The 20,720-nt window shown below is 39.9% G+C and overlaps 1 protein-coding gene across 2 annotated transcripts; it reads left to right on the top strand.

The window, feature by feature from the left end:
* The first annotated feature begins 6,100 nt into the window (after positions 1-6,100).
* On the top strand, positions 6,101-12,015 carry SCG2 (secretogranin II). 2 transcript variants are annotated; one of them, XM_067538658.1, is made up of 2 exons: positions 6,101-6,156; positions 9,686-12,015. In XM_067538658.1, exon 2 carries the CDS (start codon positions 9,700-9,702, stop codon positions 11,569-11,571), a length of 1,872 nt encoding a protein of 623 aa, XP_067394759.1. In that variant the 5' UTR covers positions 6,101-6,156; positions 9,686-9,699; the 3' UTR covers positions 11,572-12,015. The 2 variants fall into 2 exon arrangements, with proteins under 2 accessions (XP_067394759.1, XP_067394760.1); XM_067538659.1 differs by having other exon boundaries at positions 6,126-6,156; positions 9,691-12,015.
* Positions 12,016-20,720: the final 8,705 nt, after the last annotated feature.

Here is a 20,720-nt window from a genome sequence, read left to right as displayed (position 1 = left end):
ACTCGGCGATCGATTCAGTGGGATTGATTGAGTGGGTAGTGGAGACTCGCTCAATCAATCCTAGATAAGCTCTCTGGCTGATGTGGGTAATCCATCTCCCCAAAAGGAGTAAGGCTGCGTCAACAGGAGGGCATCTCGCATTGACGCAGCACCATGAAGACACCGTGCTATGTGAACATAAATACATTGACGGGAGATATGTAAGCTACGTTACATAGCCTACGTATTTCCTGTTGACTGCCAGCGGCAGTGTAGACCAGGCCTGAGATGGTAACAGAACCTAGATGTTCTGACTCCCAGTCTTCTAGACCATGATGGCTCTCACTTGTTTTCCAGCAGCAGCTCTTCCAAATTGTTTTTATTCCCCACCTCCATTATTATTCCCATGATGGTGCTACACATGACACTCACAATCTGAAGTCATTTTGCTTTGGTTTACAAAAAAGAGGGGGGATTTTTTTCTTAACATGTGACATAAAATTTCTTTTTGAAGTTTGCTTTCAAACTCACACGCAAGGTTCTGATTCTCTTAGATTTTACGTGATGCATAGCCAGGTAAGGTGGAGATTTTACTTACTATATTAACAGATGTACATCGGGCTCTCACTTAAACCCTATCTACACTACAAAACATGCCATATAGCTTTTTTAAAACATTGGATTTGTCTATTGTGGCTTTGCCCCAAGTGTAGTGGAGAGCATAATATGGCTAAAATGCTTTTGAAAACCACTGTCAAGACTTGATTTTATTACTAAGGGACTTCAGGCTGGAACAATGTATGTTTACCCTACTCATGTTTAAATTAGGTTGTGATGCAGCTTCATAGTCATGTATAAAATGCCATGGAACTTTTAATGACCACATAGCCCAAGTTATCTGCTTCATGTCTCATTCTTTAGTCCTAGTTGGTCATTCTTTGCCCAGCTATACTCGTATCTCTAAACATAACGGACCAAATTCAACCCCAGTGTAAATCAGTGGATCTCCATGACTTTTTGTAGTCATGAAGTTGTATCCATTTACACCAGGACTTAATGTGACCCAAGTAGGCTTGTTGGCAGGGCTGGTTGAGAACAGTCAGACAAGATTAAGTAGAATAAAGGTTTTTAATAAACTTGAAAAAATTACTATTTTCGTGAAATCTTATTGTAAAAATTTTTAAAAAGTGGGTGAAATTCACTCCTATGCAGAGAGCCTGGACAAGGCATATGTGTCACTTAAGAGCTCAGTATAGAGCTTAAATGGTTCATATCACTCTTTCACTTTCTGCACACAGGTAAATTTCACCAATTGGCCCATATCTTCAAAGGTACTTCAGTACCTAACTCCAGTTGAAATCAATGGGAGTTAGCCACCTAATTGCCTTTGAGGAGCTGGACCCATTTGTTACAAGAGTGCTCTATATTAGTCTGCATTGGAACTCTTTGTAGGCCTACAATGAGTAGGTCATGGGACAGAGGAAGTAGTGAGACGGATGTGCCAATTAATCTGTGCTTTCTGAAGTGTACACTGAAACTTCTGTGGATGAAAGGTGGCTGAAAGGAAGCGAAGACTTATCTAGGAAAATCTTTGCTATGCTGTTGATAGAACAATTACGGCAAAAACTAGCTTAGTCCAGTCCATTGTTACTATATAAAAATAAGGGGCAATGATCACAGAGGGACTTAAGCCTTGGGGTGCTCAGTTCACAAGGCTTAACTTTTAGGCACCTGGAAAATAACTGGGATTCAGAAAGCCCCAGGCTGCCTATACAATGCATCCCTAATAAAGGGATGTGTAAAAGGCAAGCACACTGAGTGGCAGCTACCTGAGCTAGCCAATGAGAGATGTGAAGGGGGGGAAGTTAAATCCCTCCCCTCTCAGGGAGATAGGTGAGTAGGTCTAGTTGCAGGGAGTTGCCTAGCTCCACTTGGGATTCACAGCCATGAACTTTCCTCCTGGAGTTAGACACCAAAGGTGTTTCTTGCAAAAAACAAAAAAGGAGGAGGACCGCCTTTCTTTAGCCCAGGTTTAAGGGTACTCACCAAGGATGTGGGACACCTCAATTCAAATCTGCCCTGCCTGATCAGAAGGGATTAGAATAGGGATCTGCCACATCTCAGGTGAGCACTCTAGCCCCTGAGTTATGAGATATTCTGATACAGGGGACGGGAGGCATTCATCAATTTCTCTGTTGAAGCTGTTGCACTTTGGATAAATGGCCATTGAAGCAAGAGGACTGATGAATGCCAGGCTATAGAGTCATTCTCTCTCTCTGGCCTAGTGACTCTAAATTATTTATTCACAGTGAAACAGCTTCCAGAAGAGAGAGTGATGGAGACCTCATCAAAACATCCACTGTTAGAGCACACACTTTAGAGGTGGCACATCCCTTCTCCTCCAGCAGAGGGGGGGGGGGGGGCCTTGAACTGGGGTCTCCCACATCCCAGTTGTGTCCCTAACCGCTGGGCTAAAAATCATGAAGGAGCGTCACCTTCTTCTCCTATCAGTTTGTGTGGAGTTAGGTGGCCTCTGGGCATGCTTACCAGATGAGCTTTGCAGGTGAAGTTAGGTGCAGGAGTACCTATCTTTCCCCAGTTCATGAATAAACTGAGTCTTAGGAACCTAGATGCTTAGAGTGAGGCAGCCGTGCACATACCCAGAGATAGAGCCATGGGCAACTAGGGAACTATTACTGGGAAAAAAAAAGTGCTAAGTGAGTTGAGGTGCGCACAGGGTAAGGCAGCAGCTGAGTGGGGATTTTGTGAATCGCAGTAAATCTGGGGTTTTGGCACTTACTGTAGCAGTTAGGCAGATAAGTCCCTTTGTGAATTTAGCCCAAAATTTACTAATGCAAACTGATTGGATGGATTTTAAAATTTTTTTAAGTTGGGAAGGAAGGAAGCAAAGAAGTCTATTAGCCAATTCTTTGTATTTTTTACAAGAAAGCAAAGATGGAAATTTTCTTTAAAACACCTTAAACTTTGCTCTTCCATAGCTGAATAAGAGAATTACTGTTATTCCAGACACAATATAAGAATCTTTTAGAGAAATTTTCGAGTATGAGAAACTCTATGCTTTGGGGCCAGATCTTTGGCTGGGTAAAGGGGCACATTTCCTGAAGGCCCAGTTTCACCAGCTGATGATCTAGTCCATAGAATGACATGGTGGTTCTGTAACCCTTACTCATGCATGTAGTGCCATGGACTTCACTAGATGTGGAGAAATATCTCTTTAGAGTCACTCGGCATTGTCTGGCACTGGGGCCTAACGCCCAGATTCACAAAGTTACTTAGACTATATCTACACCTGCTGCCAAATTCGGCAGCAGTCGACAGGAGATACGCAAGCTACATAGAGTAGCTTGCATATCTCCCTTCGACTTCCTAACTTCTACTTACTGCAGTATCTTCAGTTCACTGAGCCAATGGGAAATGTGCTCCTGTCGATGCAGCATTACTCCTCCTAGCAGAGATGGATTAATATTGTCGATTTCCGGGTCAATTGAGTGGGTCTCCACTTCCGCTCAATTGATCTGGATAAATCAATTAGATGGTGGCAAATTGTCTAGCCTTAGTCTCGGGTGTCTAACTCCCATTGATTTCAACTTAAGATTAAGTGATACAAGGAGAGACATGATTTAGGGGCCCTGAATGAGGACTGAAATCTCAAGGAAGGAAAAAGTTGGATGACAGCTGCAGCAGCTGATATATGTTGAAAACCAGTGAAAGATACTGGTCCTATCACTAGAGGTTCAAGGAGAGCAGGTTAAGGATGTCCACGCTACTGATAACATCGGGGAGGAGGAGTATAATGATGTAAGTAAAAAGAACAAAGATTATGATGCTTCTCTCACTGGGCATTAGTGTCACTGTAGAATTGTTACAGTCCAGAGTGGCATTGCTGCAGTGGGAAATATGTCCCAGAGAAGGCTAATGCCTCAAAGTTTTCTTTCTCCAGGAGCATACCTGTAAGTGTAGCCTCTTGAGAGTTCTGAGTCCTTGCTGAGTGCATTGTATTCAGCAGTCCACTCCACATTGCTTAATCCAGGCCATGACTTAGATAGACTGTGTGGGGTAATACAGCTTCACAACATTGTGCTCAGAAGCCTGTAAACCAGAGAACCAGCAAGCTAAACAGCAAACATCAAGCACCTCAAATGAAGAAAATCACTTTTGGGTATATTGCAGCTGAATCATTGTCTCTGTCCTGTCAGCAGGGGTGCTGCAAAGTGTCACAGTTTCTTTGTCCACTCTCCCCCACCCCTTTTGTTTGAAGTCCTAACCGAAAGGCCTGGATTTTGACCAGATCCTGAATAGGGAATGGAATGGAAAAAAAGGCTCTCCCTTGTGTATGCACACAGGGGCCAGACACAATATGGCCTCATATTTTACCAGAAGCATTACATTAGGTAAAAAGGAAGAGAAGACTGTTACACCCTTCAGAGGTCCATGTCAGGTACACTAAATGCAATGAGTGTAGTGGATGGGTGGGTGGTTTCAGGATAAAGTTCTTCTCTGCCTTACTGTTCTTATGACAATTTAATTTTGTAATATTTATTGGTTTGGAAGGGGCATTCATCCTAGTTTTTGCATTTCGTGCTGTAAAAGGTCACAATTGTCAGGAAAGATTTATTTAGGGGAAAGGGAGCTCGTTTTACTAGCTGAAGTAAAATAATCATTATGGAATAGAAAGAAAGTAGAAAGAATTTACTAACATACAGAACTCAAGTTCAAGGAATGGCTTTTACTTGAGCATTATATTTTGTACTTTCTGATTTACAGCCAATCAGTATTTTTGTCCTAGTTGCCTACATGTACAAGCTTTGGTATTTTGATAACTGAGTATCTAGTTTATTAAAATGACACACAAATGCTTACATGTAAATAAGTTAATACTTAGGAGAGAAAAGAATGAACCTTTCTTATCCTACTTCTGGATCCAGAAGGAAACAAAAGTAGGACAGAGCAGGGAGTGCTAGTCCTGGAGCTTTGTTTCATCCCTAAGCCAAAAGCCATTCTACTGTCATGATGGGATGCAGTAGAATCAGCATTGTACTCTGCACTTCTATGCAGAGGTTTTGGCCAGTGAATTAGTGTAGGAGACTGGCTACACACCCTCCCCCCACAAACACACACAATATGCAGGTGCTGTGGAAACACTCTTTTTTTCCTGTCTTTTTCTCTCACCCCTGAAAGCTAATGAGGTGCTTTTTTCAGGCCTTCCATGTGAGCTCAAGGGGAGATGGGAATGGAAGGATTTACCCCTATGAGATTAAGAAGTGGGAGTTTCATACATGTTCAGTGAGGGTCTGTTCAAGTACTTCTGAAAATCCCACTCAAACTATGGTGGACCAGCTCCTGAGAGGCACAGTGCATGCACAGGAAAGGCATACACAAAACTGCAATAGTTAGCCTGATCCTCTGTATTATGTGAGCCCCTCCATACGGTGTCCTAATCTTTAGCCAGCAGTGCACACACTTTATAAAAACTCATGTATTGCTACTTGGATGTCCCGTCTTTTGCTCATGTAATCCAGTCACCATTGTGGCCTATTGAAATCAAACTGGGAACAGTTGTGAGGGTTCTTTCCGATGTATACATGGCAGGGGTTGTACACAATTTAAAATCTGGGGCAAGTGAATAGTGACCTTATGACCTGAAAGCACTTATTTTATTAGATTAGAAATTTTTTTAGCTCTTTTGGCTGGTATTCTCAAAGAGGGTGCTGGGAGGTGAAAGTTGTGGTGAGTTGGGTGCCTTCTATTCATGGTATGCAGACCACAGAAACTTTGGTGTGTTTTTTTTAATTTTTGTTGAGAAGTTTTTCCCAATAGTCTTGTCTCAGGTTTTTATGTCTTTGTTAGGGTCTCTTTGCATCTTTTGGATGTTATGAAGCCTGTAGTGTTCTCTAGAGGCAGACAGGGGGCATAATTGTACAAAAGAATTCTCTCAAAAATAGACAAAACCATTATTTTTCTCCAGCATTCTCTCAACAACTCCGTTGTGCTTGTGGCTTGTGACTGGGTGAGGTGACGTCAATGTGGCAATGCAGTCAGGTGATGTACAGTATAAGCAGAGGGAGCTGTCCTAGTGCTGAAAACAGTCCACAAACTCGCAGCAGAAAGAGAAGGAAGACCATGCTTTGGGTTCACTTTGCTATCTAAGTCACACAGGTAAGGGAGCTTTTTTCTTTGTGCTTTCAAACACTGAATGTAATATTCTTTGTTCAGAGCTTTTTCCATTCCATTTGACACTAGGAAACCAGCACAATCAGGGACCATAACAACCTGATGCACTTCAGTTAGCATAGAAATAGTGCTTTCCAGGTGGCTGAATCTTTCTCTTTTTTATTTCTTACCTACAATTTAAAATAATTAAAAAGTCATAATTAAAATATTGAATAAGTGGGATAAGTTAATGGTTCTACAGCTAGTGATTACAGCTAGTGAAATCAGCTTCATTTCTTCCCTGCAGCTACCAAACATCATCATTTAATGTTTGCCTTTGTGATTTTATTCATGCTCAGTGGTTCACTGACATATTTAAAAGAATTGTGTAAAATAAGAAGTTGTCTTGGCTACATATACAGTTGAATTAATCTTTCACCCATCACAGCAATAAGTATGCCAATTCAGAAATCACTTGATTTACAAAATACTAAAACTAATCTGAATATAGACCCTAATTTGTATATTAGAAATAAAACAAAATTTAAAGAAAGCTAATTTTATGCAATCAATGTTAATTCCTCAAAAAGTAAACAAATGATGAAGAGGGTGTGTTGCATTTTTACATTTTCCTTATGGACAACTCCCATAGGGATTCATGTTGTGATCACAGAGTATTATGAATTCCGTGCAAGTTCCATAGGAAAGCTTATGAGTTTTCATGCAAAATTTTAATTGGAAATATGATGTTCCCATCGGAGCACCATGTGAATGTACAGGAAAGGGCTCAATGGGAAATATTATTGCTGCCATGGAAACACCCCAGAAAAGGAATTTTGTTTTTGTTTGTTTGCCTCTTCTCAGAAGACCTCCCCCACCCTATCACTCTGTATTTCCTTTGACAGCACACATTACAATGAGAACTCAATCCCCTCATTTTACGAATGGTGTCTACTTAATTTGATGGATAAGTTTGGGTAAGAGATGACTTCTCTCTTTGTTAGGAGCTAACTGGACAGGTTGCACATTACAGATGACTATGTTAATCCGTCCAGAGTGGCACCACAGTTTTACAGCAGTAGGGAAAACAGCCGTTTTATCATAATGTGCTTTAAAAGGAATAATAATAGAGAACACTTTTTATAGGTTCTGAAGTCATTCAAAATGTACTCTATTTTTCTAAGATTTATGAATTAAAGTTCTGAAAGACTGGGGAGGAGCCCCTTTCCCCTAAATAAGGTATTACGTTTAATGAAGTGATTTTTGTAATCTTGTTTCAGAGGTTTTTAAAACAAATTATACCCAACTATTATTTTCAAATATTTCAAATAACATCTACCAATAAATTGGAAGTGAAACTGATCCAGACAGAAGTGCATCTGAAATATTCAGAAAGGAATTTATAAGATATGATTCTCAAAATGAAATATTTTAAAATAAATACTAGAAGAATGCCAGTGTACACTTGCCTGGGTATATCTCTTATGATTTTAATTAGATTTTCCTGAGTTTTACAGAGGATATAATATTACATAAATTACATGTTCTGTAAGAGGTTGAATTAATCATCTTAATCAGAGGGAGGATTATAGTGGACTGTTTTACCTGAAAGTGCTAGATGAATTATAATGAAATAATTTTTCAACAAATGAAAATGCACTGTATTTTATTTAGTAATAAATTAAAGGTTAATCAATAACCAACATCTCCACTGAAATATATTTGCTCCATTCTGTTGCAAGTACAGGTTCTAATCAACAGAAAAATTGTAACTCTGCCGGTTTGGGGGGGAGGGAGGGAGCAAATTGTACTGGTTTTTATCCCTTTCAAAGCTAAAGCCTTTTCCATAATAGGTGGTACAGGATTTTCTTGCTTTTGTTTAAAGATAAAGAGAGATGGTGCTATTTACTGCTCTGAAATAATCTTTTCTAGATATCCATTCTGGAGTATTAATACTTGATTGGGTAAAGTATTTGATATTCAAAATGATAATTTGCTGCAGGCATGGAGAGGAAAAAAGCAATTCTGGATAACTGAGTTTACTTTATTTGCTTTATTTTGTCAAATTATTTCATGTTAAACTATAATAAATAATCATCTGTATTGAAACCCTGTGAGTGAGCTGAAGTGAACATATTCACTGTAATTTTTTTTACTTAGATGGGTAAATTCTAGTCTATGTAGGTCCTTCTAGCATGAATAACTAACATCTCAATAGGATGTTTTCCATAGGGCTCACGGGAATAGTGTATGAAACAAAATAAGTCAATTAAGCTAAGTATTTTTTTTGATCCTCACCATTTTTCTCATTTACTGTAATTGATTCATGACTGATGGAATAATATAATTGAACTGTGTAAAGGAAGAGGCCAGTATTTCATACAGCCCAGACCTGTGAGGTGCTAAGCATTTCCTAGAAGTCAAGTCTTTAACCTCAGTAGCAGTTGAGGGTGCCAAGCACATTGTAGGTTTTGGCTTCTTATAGAAATATTTTCATATATTGTAATGACATGACTATGTTGCTTATATATGATGGGCAGAATTTTATTTCTTTTTTTAACAGAGCAAAATTCTCTGGTGCCATGCAACTAATGGGACTTCCACCCACCAGAGAATTTGGTCTGTAATGCCAAGATTCCACATGTGTATCCATCCTACTCCCCTGAAGTGAATGACAAAACACCCATTTTCATTTCAAAGCAAAAATGAAATACTATTTAGCCACCACAGAAGAAATTGCCATTCAGTCTCTGCCTGGCCAAGTCCACTTAATAACAATGTTTTAGGAAGATATCAACATATGATACCCTTAAAGGACAGAATAGATTAACCAGCACAAAGGGTCTTTAGTCTTCCTCACTGCCTAGAGAAAAATTAACAAACTTGTGTATTAATATTTTTTGAAACACAGCATAGGATAATATTATAATATTTTTACAATATTGATACAAGTAAACTTGTAAGTCACTTCATGAATTTATTACCCAGATTCTCCACACTATCACATTGGCATTAGATTGGAATAAAACCATTCAGTGGAGTCAGTGTTGCAGAATGGACAATTGGGCAACAGGATTCTATATACTGTTTATCACTCAGCTTGTATTAATATTTTAGAACAAATTTTCAAAAGCTGATGCTCAAATCACTATCTAGATGAATAAATGGATATAGGATTTGGATTTTCTGTTTAGGCACCTACACTGAAAAACTCAAGTTCTGATATATATATAAACTAACTTTATCAGGGGCTTTTTACCTGCCAAAGTAGCTTTATGCAATGGTTTTATCTTTGCAAACCAATAGGTTCCAATGACCTTATCAAAGGAATGACCTGAAAGACTTCCAGATAAACTCAAACAATAATTCTAGGGTTGCCATAAAGGGATCACATGAGAATTCTATTGGCTTTTCATAATTAATAAACCATAGCTACCATGAGTTCCTGTTTAAAGCAAAAATCTCAAAATTGCTTTTGCTTCACAATTACTAATTTTATCTCTGTATGTTAACTGTCCTTTTTCTTTATTTTAAGGAAAGATTTCAAACATGGCAGATGCTAAAACCAACTGGTTTGGAGCAGCCTCATCTCTTACCTTTTTCTTTGTCCTAATCTGTTGTGTTGATGCAGCTTCAATTCAACATTATCAGATGCTTCAGAAAGATCCAGACTACTTTGTGAAAAATTTGCAAAGGCTCCCAAGCCCAGATATGATCAAAGCCTTGGAATATATAGAAAATCTTCGCAAACAAGCTAACAAAGGAGAAAATGGCCCAGATTATCATTTCTATCAAGGTGCCCCATTTCTTCAGCAGCAGAAAGAAAACAAAGATCAGAACCACCTATCAGATAATATAAGTGATTCTTTGACTGAAGATGAGTCACAGTGGTTTAGGTCAATGTTGGAAGCCTTGAGGCAAACGGAAAAAGAGTCAAAAGCTGGATCAAAAGAAAACAAACCATATACTATGAATTCAGATAACTTCCCAGCTGGAATGAGTGATGATTATGAGGCTTATAAGTGGCCTGAGAGACAACACAAACATGCCAAAATGCCACATGAACACTATGAAGAAAGTTCAAGAGACAGTCCTTTCAAGCGTACTAATGAAATAGTAGAAGAACAATATACACCGCAAAGTCTTGCTACTTTGGAGTCAGTCTTTCAGGAGCTGGGGAAGATGACAGGACCAAGTAATCACAAAAAAGAGAGGCTAGACGAGGACCAGAAATTGTATACAGAAGATGAAGATGATGTATATAAAGTGAATAATATTGCTTATGAAGATGTAGTGGGAGGAGAAGACTGGAATCCAATAGAGGAAAAAGTGGAAAGTCAAACCCAAGAAGAGATAAAAGATAGTAAAGAGGAAATTGATAAAAATGAAGAGATTGATGATGAAATGAAGAGATCAGGGAGGCCTGGCTTCCTGGAGGATGAAATGAGGAGAAACAGTAAAGATCAAATGTCAGATGACATTACAAAGCTCATGAATTATTATCTGAAGAGGCTGATGAGCAATATTGGAAATGCCAGACTAAGAACTGGATATGAAGAAAAAAGGGCAGGTACATTTTTGGAAAAACTTGATCCTCAATCTATCTCTCAACTAATAGAAATCTCAAGGAATTTACAAATCCCTCCAGAGGATTTACTAGACATGTTGAAAACTGGAGAAAAGCAGCAGCAGAGTGAGAGGATGGAGACAGAGCAGGAACCAGCGCTCCCAGAAGATCTTGATGATGACATCTCTGAAATTAATCTAGACCACACTGATGTATTTAAAAATAAAATTAACCCAAAAAATGTTTACATGAAGCAACCAATTAATGTTATGCCAGAAAATCTACCTGAAGACCTTAATATTGACGATATTGTCAGTCTTTTAGGGACTGATAATTTAGCTAATCAGAAACCCTCCTACTTTGTAAATCAGCTTAATGAAGAGAATAGTTTTCCAAGACTTTCCTACATCCCTAGAAGACCTAAAGGACATCAACTTCCTAAAGCTGCTTGGATTAGTGATTTGGAAAGACGACAAATGGAATATGAAAAACTAAATGAGAAAGATGAAGAACTAGCAGATTACTTGGCAAAGATGTTGGCAAAATACCCTGAAGTTATCAATACAAACCAGATGAAACGCATTCCAGTCCCAATTTCCTCTGAAAATGATCTACAGGAAGATGACCAGCTTGAGCAAGCAATCAAAGAACATCTAAATCAGCTGGGACCGCAAGATTCTGATAAACTAGCCTCACTCAGCAAAAGGCTTTCCATGGCCCACGAAAATGATGACACACAAAACAGGCAGTATCTGGATGAAGATATGCTAGTGAAGGTGCTGGAGTACCTAAACCAGGAGCAATCAGACAAAGGAAAAGATCACATTACTAAAAGGGCAATGGAAAATATGTAATTGTTACCACAAACATAATTTCTCTTCAATGTTTTGATTTTTACCCCAATTCAGTTGTGATTTTTCCCCCCAAAACAACTTGCAGTTACCATTGAACAGTCTGCATAACTTTCTCAGAGCTGTTATTGTTTATGGGTATACATATATGTTATAAATCTTGGATCAAGTAACAAATTTGTTCAATTGTTTTAAGAAACGGGGTTATGAATTCAAATAAAATTGTAATATGTAAACAAATGACCATTGCATTGTTGATAAAACATGATAAATGAACAGTGCTAATGATCATATTTGAAGTTTTTAAAATTAATTGGATTATTTTGTTACTATCTGTAGTGTTTTTCTTGTGGAGTACTGAATAAAAATACAGCATATACATAGTTTTATTTATAAGGCTTTTTCTATTCTGTGTTTTATTGTTGATGAATAAATATTATTTCTGGACACCAGACTGTGTTTCTTTGTAACAGTTAATAGAATCAGTTATTTTTAGGGGAAAGCAGTTTTTACTTCCATAGCCAATCTTCCTAGCTTTAAATAATTTTGAATATAGTAATTACTCAGCAGAAAATATTTCTGCCTTTTGGGCTATAGAGACATTTACTGGCCTGATAACAAAGGTGCAGAGCAACTGCATTTCTCCTGACGTCTACTGTAGCAGAGGCTTTTTGGAATCTTCTAAAAAATCTGGCCACAAAAGATGATTGATTATGAATCTATGGGAGGCTGATCTATTCAGCAGAAGAGACACACTGCGGTGGAAGCCTATAAAATATGTAAAACCAAATGAAATCCAAACTTCATGACGACTATCCATCCAGTTAGGAGAGGGAAAGTTCAGGCAAGTAGGTTCTTCAATGAAGAATTTCAAAATGATCACAAATTTAATAAAAATTTTCCATATGTTGCTGCATAGCAATCAGAAGTTACCCCACAGCACCTCTGAGCTAGGACAACTTCTTTATGGTGGCACAATGGATGGGGATGCTTTCTTTATATACTTTTTGTGTTTATAAAAATGATGACTGTTTTTCTTGCCATTTAAAAAAGTTTTACCTATTCATGGGCCCAACTCTGCATGGAAGTTTGTTCCATTAATCAAGCTCCTGCTAAAGGCAAATGGCTGCCCTACATGTCTTTCCTGGGTTATGTTGCTGAATGGTTGTATCAGTCAAAGAAGAATTCAATAGCAATTTATAACTCTGGACCCTTTAAAGTTCTTCTCCAAAGACCTTTTAGAGGACTCTCTGAAACTTCTAAGGTGTTATTCCTCCAAACACTGATGTATATGAGATGTCCATTGATTTTTAGGGGGACTTTTCACGGGCATAGTTAATCAAGTATAAGTATTTCCAGGACTGAGGCCTAAGTAGGGTGCCTCCCATATTCTCAAACATCTGATCACTACTTATGGATGGATATAGGAGGGTCTGGTTTTAGCAGATGTGGGTAATAGAATATCTAACAAAGATACTACAGAAATGCTGCAGAGAGAAACTTTTATTTTAGGTCTCATCCCATTCAACTGCAGTTTTTCAAGTTTCCACTACAGTCCTTGCTTTGGGTGGGATTATTTAAAAAATATTCTGTCCTTTGCATGAATAAAAAAAAAATCTATACACAAATTAAAAATATCTCATTGGGCCAAATTCGCCTCCGGAATAAACTGGCATAACTCCATTGCTGTTAATGGAGATGCGCTTCCTCATAGCAGTGGTGACTTTACTTTCTCAAAACAATTTATGGTTATCTGGTTGGCTAATATACACATTCTCCTAGTTTGAGTCAGCTGCAAGAAACCATAACATGGTTAGAAGGCTTTAAAAAAAAAAAAAACAACCAAACACTTAAGAACTAACCCACTGCTTGCAGTTTTCAGTAAGTAGCAACCTTTAGATTGTTCCCCAGGACATATATTCCAAAGACAGCTGTCTTTAGCAAATGCTGATCTTCTGATGTAAATTCTAAACCAACAAATGATTGGAATGCATTCTGCCACTTTCACGTTAAAGTTCAACTTAAAAGTTTCCAGAAGACATCACCTGAGTGGACAATACTAGGAGATTCCATATTTTGCCTGTGCTGTAAAACTTATTTTCCTCATAACAGAAAAGATTTATGGCATACACATGTTTTAGTGGAACAGTGCTCAGCCCAAATAGAATGATGGTACAGGAAAGTGTTCTTCATTAGCCTCCACGCCAGGCTGGGATGCCCAACATGAGGCCAGTTACAGACATAGGATATAATGGGAATGGCAGAGGCAGCCCACCCTTCTCCCCCCATAAACAACGTCTTTCACACATGGCTCCAAAGTGGCAACATTTACCCACTTGTCCCCTTCAATACTCTAGAGGAGAGACTCTACTGCATAGTGTGCCGCCATCTAGCAGAGGTTCTCTAGGGCCTGGGACCATTACTATGGCAGTAACATTGTTTCCACTACATTTGTGCCGCTAAGTAACCATACCAGGCCAATTGGGATTTACCATCAGGATCCAGGCTTACGTCTCCGCCACTGAACCCAGCTGGTGTTTGTCTGCTTTTCTTGAGTGTAGTTGAGCCTGGGTCCTCCATGAAAGGCAGTGGATTGAAATTAAATGGAGATGTGGTGGGCAGATTGGGGCAAGCATCTTGAAAGTGAGGAGAGTGTTGCCTGTGAGGATTACTAAAAAGATATGCCCCCACTTGGTCACAACTGGGGAGTGCTTATTTGAGCTTGGTGGCCAAAAAATACCTCCCTCTCTTTATGGCTAATAAAATGAGACTGAAGTTTTGTTGGATCTATATCCTACCAGTTAGCCATGGTTGACGTCAAGGGTAAAATAGTCCTAAAGTCCAGTTTTCAGAAATGACTTAGGAGTCCAATTCCCACTGACTTTCAATGAGACCTAAACTCCTAAAGGTGGGGTCCACAAAGAGGACTTAGACGTGACATTGCAATGCCTAACATTTAGGCACCTTGCCCCTTAGTGGAATCCATAGCCCTGAGTTATGTGCCCAGGCTCCCTGTACACTACATGGGGAGCAATAGGCACCTATGAATAGGCTGCACAAAAGCCAGCGCTGCCTAAACTAGCCAGCAGAAAGGGTGAGGAGAGGGGTGTGGTCTAAGCCTCTCATTTACCCAACTGCCCAGGGGTTAGAACACTTATCCCAGGTATGGAAGACCGGGCTTAAAATTCCTACTCTGCCTTATTTGGATTATGATTTTGAACCCAGCTTTCCAACTTCCTAGGTGTGTGCTCTACCCACCAGACTATGGGCTATTCTGGGATGTGTCTGTCTCTCTTGCTGCTGAAACGGTTTCATGTGGTATAAAATCTGAAATATTCATTGGAGCAGGGACTGGAATTTGGCTCTGCTAGATCAGTACGCTAACCATGTGGCTCGAGAGTCGTACTCTTGCGCTTTCTCTGATGTCAGGATTAAAGCAGCTTTGTGCACATCCTCCAGCAACAATTTAGGCACCTGCAGGCTAAGGCAGCAGCTGAATGAAGGTTCTGGGGACTTAAATTTTGGATTTAGGTGCCTCAATTGGCAGTTAGGTCCCTATAGCCTTTTGTGGATCTAGCCCTAATTCTCTTTGGAAAATTAATCTTGAGCTCCCCAATCACTTAGGCACATTTATAAATCTTACCCCTAGATTAAATTACCATTGTATACTGTATGGGTCTACCCCATCCCCCCAGGAACAAAGAAGTAGTTGAATCAGCCCCCTGGGACTTGCCCCAGCTAGCAGAGAGCGGACATAGGCTCTGCACCATTCTCTCGGCAGTTCTCAGCATCAGGCTATAGCCTCAAGGCTGAATTAAGGCAATCACACACACCTGGAGTGGCAGTGGCAGGGGGTGATGGAGCTTTTCTCCCCTACTAGGAAGGTAGGGGCAGTAGCAAAGGGCAATAACACTTCCCCAAAGTGGCAGCGGGGCAGAGTCTCCACGCCAGAGCATCAGAGTAGGCAGGAGAGGGTCACTCCCAGCCTGAGAGTGGCAGGGATTGTAGCAGAGCCCCCTCAAGACTTGCTGGAGGGATGCCTGTTGGGTGGGCAGGGGGTCCTGCCACACAGAGCCTTCTGTTGTGGTGGTGGTAATGGAGAGCGCCCCAGAGAAGTGGGTCTTGGAGTTAGCACCGTATACAGAGGAACAGAAAAGTCTGCAGCTCTCGGAGGCATCGTTTCAGGTGGGCTGGAGACTCAGGCAGACATTCACATCATAGTTTCAAGCTTGTCTTCACAACTGCAGTAGCTAGACTTTCTAAGATGTCATTAAAAAAAAAAAAGCTTGTCTTGTAAGCCCAGGACTGCATACCATACGTTCTGACAAGAACAATTGACTTTCTGGGTTTGAGACTGTGACCCAGACACCCAGTTGTGGTTCACTATTCTGCAATAGCAGCGCTTGTCAGGCCTGACATATTTACTGCACCCAACCTACTTTTGTCATAAATTGTATTTAAGTGGTGTCATGTAACTGGAAAGCTAAGAACTCACTGATCATAATATTTTTGCATGATGCATGTACAGGCTGTGTACAAAGAGTTATGGATATGTGCTAGAACTATGTTCTGACAATGTGTTTGGGCAGCAATGCATAAGCCCAGTCCGCCATAGACAACGGAATGAGTATTTGCTTGGCTGACGAGCCGTGTCATCAGGTAGAGGCAATGAAGGTGCATTTACATAAAAGGCAAACAAAGTCATCAAGCTAACTGGGAGGAAACTATCACCAAGGGGAGGAAGTCTTCACTAGACCGTAGTCTCTCTCTTCCCAGAAGAAGAAAAGGAACTTTATCTGAGAGTAAATTTTAATGAATTACTGGACTATAAAGATGGCGGGGGGGGGGGGGGGGGGTCTGAACATCAAATGACAAGTAATTGAATCAACTGATTGTATACAAAATTACTGTATTATAAAAGTGTATCAAGTAAGGTCTTCTATGAAAGCTAACTACAAAAAGGATGTGGACAAGTTAGAGAGGGTGCAGCGGAGGGCAACCAAAATGATTAGGGGGCTGGAGCACAGGACTTATGAGGAGAGGCTGAGGGAACTGGGCTTGTTTAGTCTGCAAAAGAGAAGAGTGAGGGGGGATTTGATAGCGGCCTTTAACTACCTGAAAGGGGGTTCCAGGGAGGATGGGGCTAGGCTGTTCTCGGTGGTGGCAGCAGGAAAGGCAGCTATCTACCTGTCTCCAATGAAATTAAACAAAGTGTGACCAAAACCAATGGAAGCCTCATTTACTTATAAATCATCGGGGTGAAAGAAATCCACAAGAAGGGAAGAACAGCATGAGGTCATCCTGAGCCTGGGACAAAACAGTGAGTTTGAGAAGAGAAAAGGAAAGAGAAGAAGCCATCTTGGCATCCATCAGGGAACAGACCCAAGGAGCCAGAACTCTTGCAAGCTGAGAAAGACGGATCCTTCAGTCAAGGGAGTTGACGTCTCTGGGAACTGAATATAGGTGAGAAACCTGCTTAGGCAAAGACTGTTTCACACAGCTAGAGAAGGGAAACCAGCACGCTGTACTTCTGTGAAAGAGCCTGACTGAGAGAATGTCAGTCATGACTTCAAAGACGAAAATTGGTAAGAAATCTACCTTGAATCAAGGCTGTAGCTTGTTGTCTTAGCCACTAGAAAGTGAGTTTTGCTTTTATTTTCTTGTAACTACTTTGGCTTTATCCCTGGTACTTGAACTCACTTAAAATTATTTTCCCAGTGCTTAAAGCATAATCCTCAGTTAAAACATCAAGCGGTGTGAACATCCTGTTTGCCTACACCCCGGTAACATTAAGGGTGCAATTCAGACCAGTAAGAGGTTGTGTTATGGCCTGTCCTGTAACCTGGGTGCCTTCATGCTCTGCTGCTGTGGCTCACAGCCTGGACCCCAGCAACCTCAGACAAGCACACAGTTCCCTGAGTGTCTGTGTGCTGGGCAACCTGGTTCAGCACTTTGACCCCCAGTAGCCTGCCTACAATACAACAGCCCCACCCTGGTCTGCACCAGCCTTGGTTACTACCTTGCAGGATGACCCCCAAAACGTCTCACACTCACCTATACCTAATTCAATGATAGATAGAAAGATAAAAAATAGTAAAGCTCAGCAAGGTACCATGATAATGGTATTCTTTATTGTTTAGGGACCTGATGCAAACAGGATTCTTTCCCAGGAGAATACATTTCTCAATTGTAAGGCTATTTCATACATTATTAGAAGCTCATAGAGAGATTTTAGGCTTGCTTTCTTGTGCACTGTGCCTGTGATTTTAAAATCTATACACACAGTGGTTGTGGATCGATATTAAAGTCACACATCAGAGCTCACCTCCTGTGTCGCTTCTTGTACCTCAAAGTTACAGTGTAAGGATTTGTCTCCAAAGAGATTATAAAATAATTAACAAATCACCCTTTTTACTTGTCACTTGGAAATTAAAGTTTGATTTTTGCTGCCTTCATTTTCTAAATGGTGAAACATTTATGTTTATAAACATTTATAAAATAAACATTTATGTTTATAAAAATAACATCTATTCGGTTTCTTCATCAATGCTTGCTGAACAGAACTCATCAGAGCGGCAGTCTCCCTTCTAGCCATGATCCTAGCATTCAGTTCTGAACCACCAGGTTGCTATGGCAGCAAGGACAAGATCAGCACAGTGGGGGGGGGGGGGGGGAGGGGGTGCATTACTTTGCCACTCTGTTAGGTAGTAATTGAACAATGCATTTTAGCCCTTAAGAACTCGCAGATTAAAATTGCTTTAAAGTTTCAACCGTGGTTTCTGCTTTGTGTTAAAAATTACATAGGCATAGCCTTCAACCCAGACTTTCAGCCTTAACCTTGCAATTAGATTTGTGCAATCTCAATGAATTATTTTTAATTCTATTTTTCATTGAATCAGCATGTACAAGCATTATTAAGCACTGTTTGTTCTACTAATTTCACTGAAATTGGATAGATTCTAGTGACTTTGGAAGAGAGTAGAGAGTACTTCGCATGCATCTGATTAGTAGTACTCAATATCTTCCTCAGAAACCAACTCTTCATAGTGCATTTTTTACGCACAGGATTTTTAATTCATAGAAACACAAAAGTTATTTAAAAAAAATAAAAGGCATACATAACTCAGTTCATTGTTATGTCTTTAAGGTATTACATTTCTCTTGAGAGCATGTTTATGGCTGCAGGGAATCTGAGTGTCACAGGTTCTTCTTTGGCCATTAGTCGACTATTTTACCACACGATAATATACCTTCGTTTACAAGTCCAGTCAAATGATTTGTGTTTCAGCCAAAGCAACAGAAATTTTAAAAAATGTGTTGGATTTATCTTCCCCCTAAGCTTTTGAAGTTCTCGGTCAAAGGAAAGCTCTGTGAGGTTCTTTAACATGCACAGTGCCCCAAAATATTCTGTACAAGGGGATCTAAATTAGTCTTCTGGAAAAAAGAATAATAATCTGGAATCTACTTGACACAAGGGAGTTCCAGTTTCTTAAATATGTACATATGGACAAATTCTTTTAGGCACTGTACCTACAGTGGACTCCCATCAGAGAAAACACATCCAGAAGCAGAAATCAGCCATTCCTATTCTGCCTTCCTTCATGGTTTGTGAAGAGGGTGCTCTGGAGGTACTTGACAAAGGGAGCCATAGAGCGATTTTTCCAGGACCAGTCATGGCCTTGTTTCCTTTTCACATCTCCCTGCCACATTGTGCTTATGTGTTCATGATAGCTGAGGAACAGCAGTTGGGTCTGGCCTCTGTAGAGGGCATCTTTGTGTGAGGAGAAGACTCCTGTCACTCTCCCTTAACCCCTTAACAAATCCACTGAAGTCCAGTGACAATCTGGCTCGCAGAATTTAGAGAATGGCACTACAATTGTTTAAGGGTTATGTTAGAACAGAGTTTAGGAAAATTCAGATTGCTACATTATAGAAGACCCTCTCACTTACAATATTTAACCAAATCCCTTTAGGAATTTTTTCTTGTGTTTTTCATCTTTGCAAATAAAACACATGTTGAGGATGACATTTTAGGTCTTCAGGATATAATTGGGCAGCTTTGAGGTTTTACGTAGATTTAACATTAAAAAGATTCCCTAAAGTTTTCTACTCTTCCATTCTCAGAAAGCAAATACAGTAAATGTTTAATTTACTTGGGAAATACAGTGTAAATACAGTGTAAAGTGAAGAGAAGAGCTGCTGTTCCTCCCTTGCTGGGGATAAAACCCATTAATGATTGTGAGGCTCTCAATGACAAGGGTCATAAAAGTACATTCATGGATGTATGGGCTGAAGAGACGCCACTGTTCCCGGGGAGTGAAGAGGAGGCATTCCCTGCATCTTCCTGATGTGGTGAAACTTGGTTTACACAGTGAAGTCCACCTATGAAAAAACAGTTCTCTATAAATGAAGTATTTACATAAATAATGCTAGCACATCAATTCTTGTTTCTTCCATAGCAAAGGAAGCCTGTCTAGCTTGGTATCAGGAACACTGTGGGAGAGCAAAGAATACTACTGCCATCCACTTTTTTATCCATAGATCTTAAAACACTTTACACACAAGGAGGTCAGTATCATTATCCCTATTTTACAGGTAGGGAAATTGAGGCACAGAGCAGTGACGTGACTTGCCAAACAGGCCAGTGACAGAGTCAGGAATGGAACCTGGGTCTTCTGAGTCCCAGTCCAGAGCGCTATACACTAGGCTTCACTCTGCCATTTGTGTCTTATGGGAACATCACAATTATAGGAAAATAAAGTGTTTTAAACCCTCATTCTATAGTCCTTACAGGCAAATCTTCCATAGACTTCAGCAGGAATTTTGCTAGGGTAAGACATTCAGGAGAAAGTCCATGGTTTTCTATCAGTGAATTGGGGAATTTATATGGATAATTCATTTGTGGTAATGAGTTGCACATGGGAATTATGCCCAATGTAGCCCCATCCAATGTGTTACTACACTGTCCAAAGTCTGTCTTTGAATTTGCTCACCTCTTCTGTGTCTAAGATCAGATTTAACTCTGTCAGCACAAGTAAATCAAATTAATACAATCAAGCAAGTAGGCGCAAAGCTCCAGTGTATATGATAGGGATGAGCCCTGAAACAGTGCTGATTATCTGAAAAGGAACTTTGTTCCTGCCTTTTGGATG

This window comes from Emydura macquarii, unplaced genomic scaffold, assembly GCF_026122565.2.
Source record: "Emydura macquarii macquarii isolate MOO-44397 ecotype Brisbane River unplaced genomic scaffold, CSIRO-AGI_Emac_v2 contig_499, whole genome shotgun sequence".
NCBI lineage: Eukaryota > Metazoa > Chordata > Testudines > Chelidae > Emydura > Emydura macquarii.
Note: the sequence above shows the minus strand (reverse complement) of the source record. Positions and strands in the feature narration are given on the sequence as shown.

Bases quoted from the DNA above. Each gene is read 5' to 3' on its own strand.
- SCG2 (XM_067538658.1), top strand. From the start codon at position 9,700: ATGGCAGATGCTAAAACCAACTGGTTTGGAGCAGCCTCATCTCTTACC.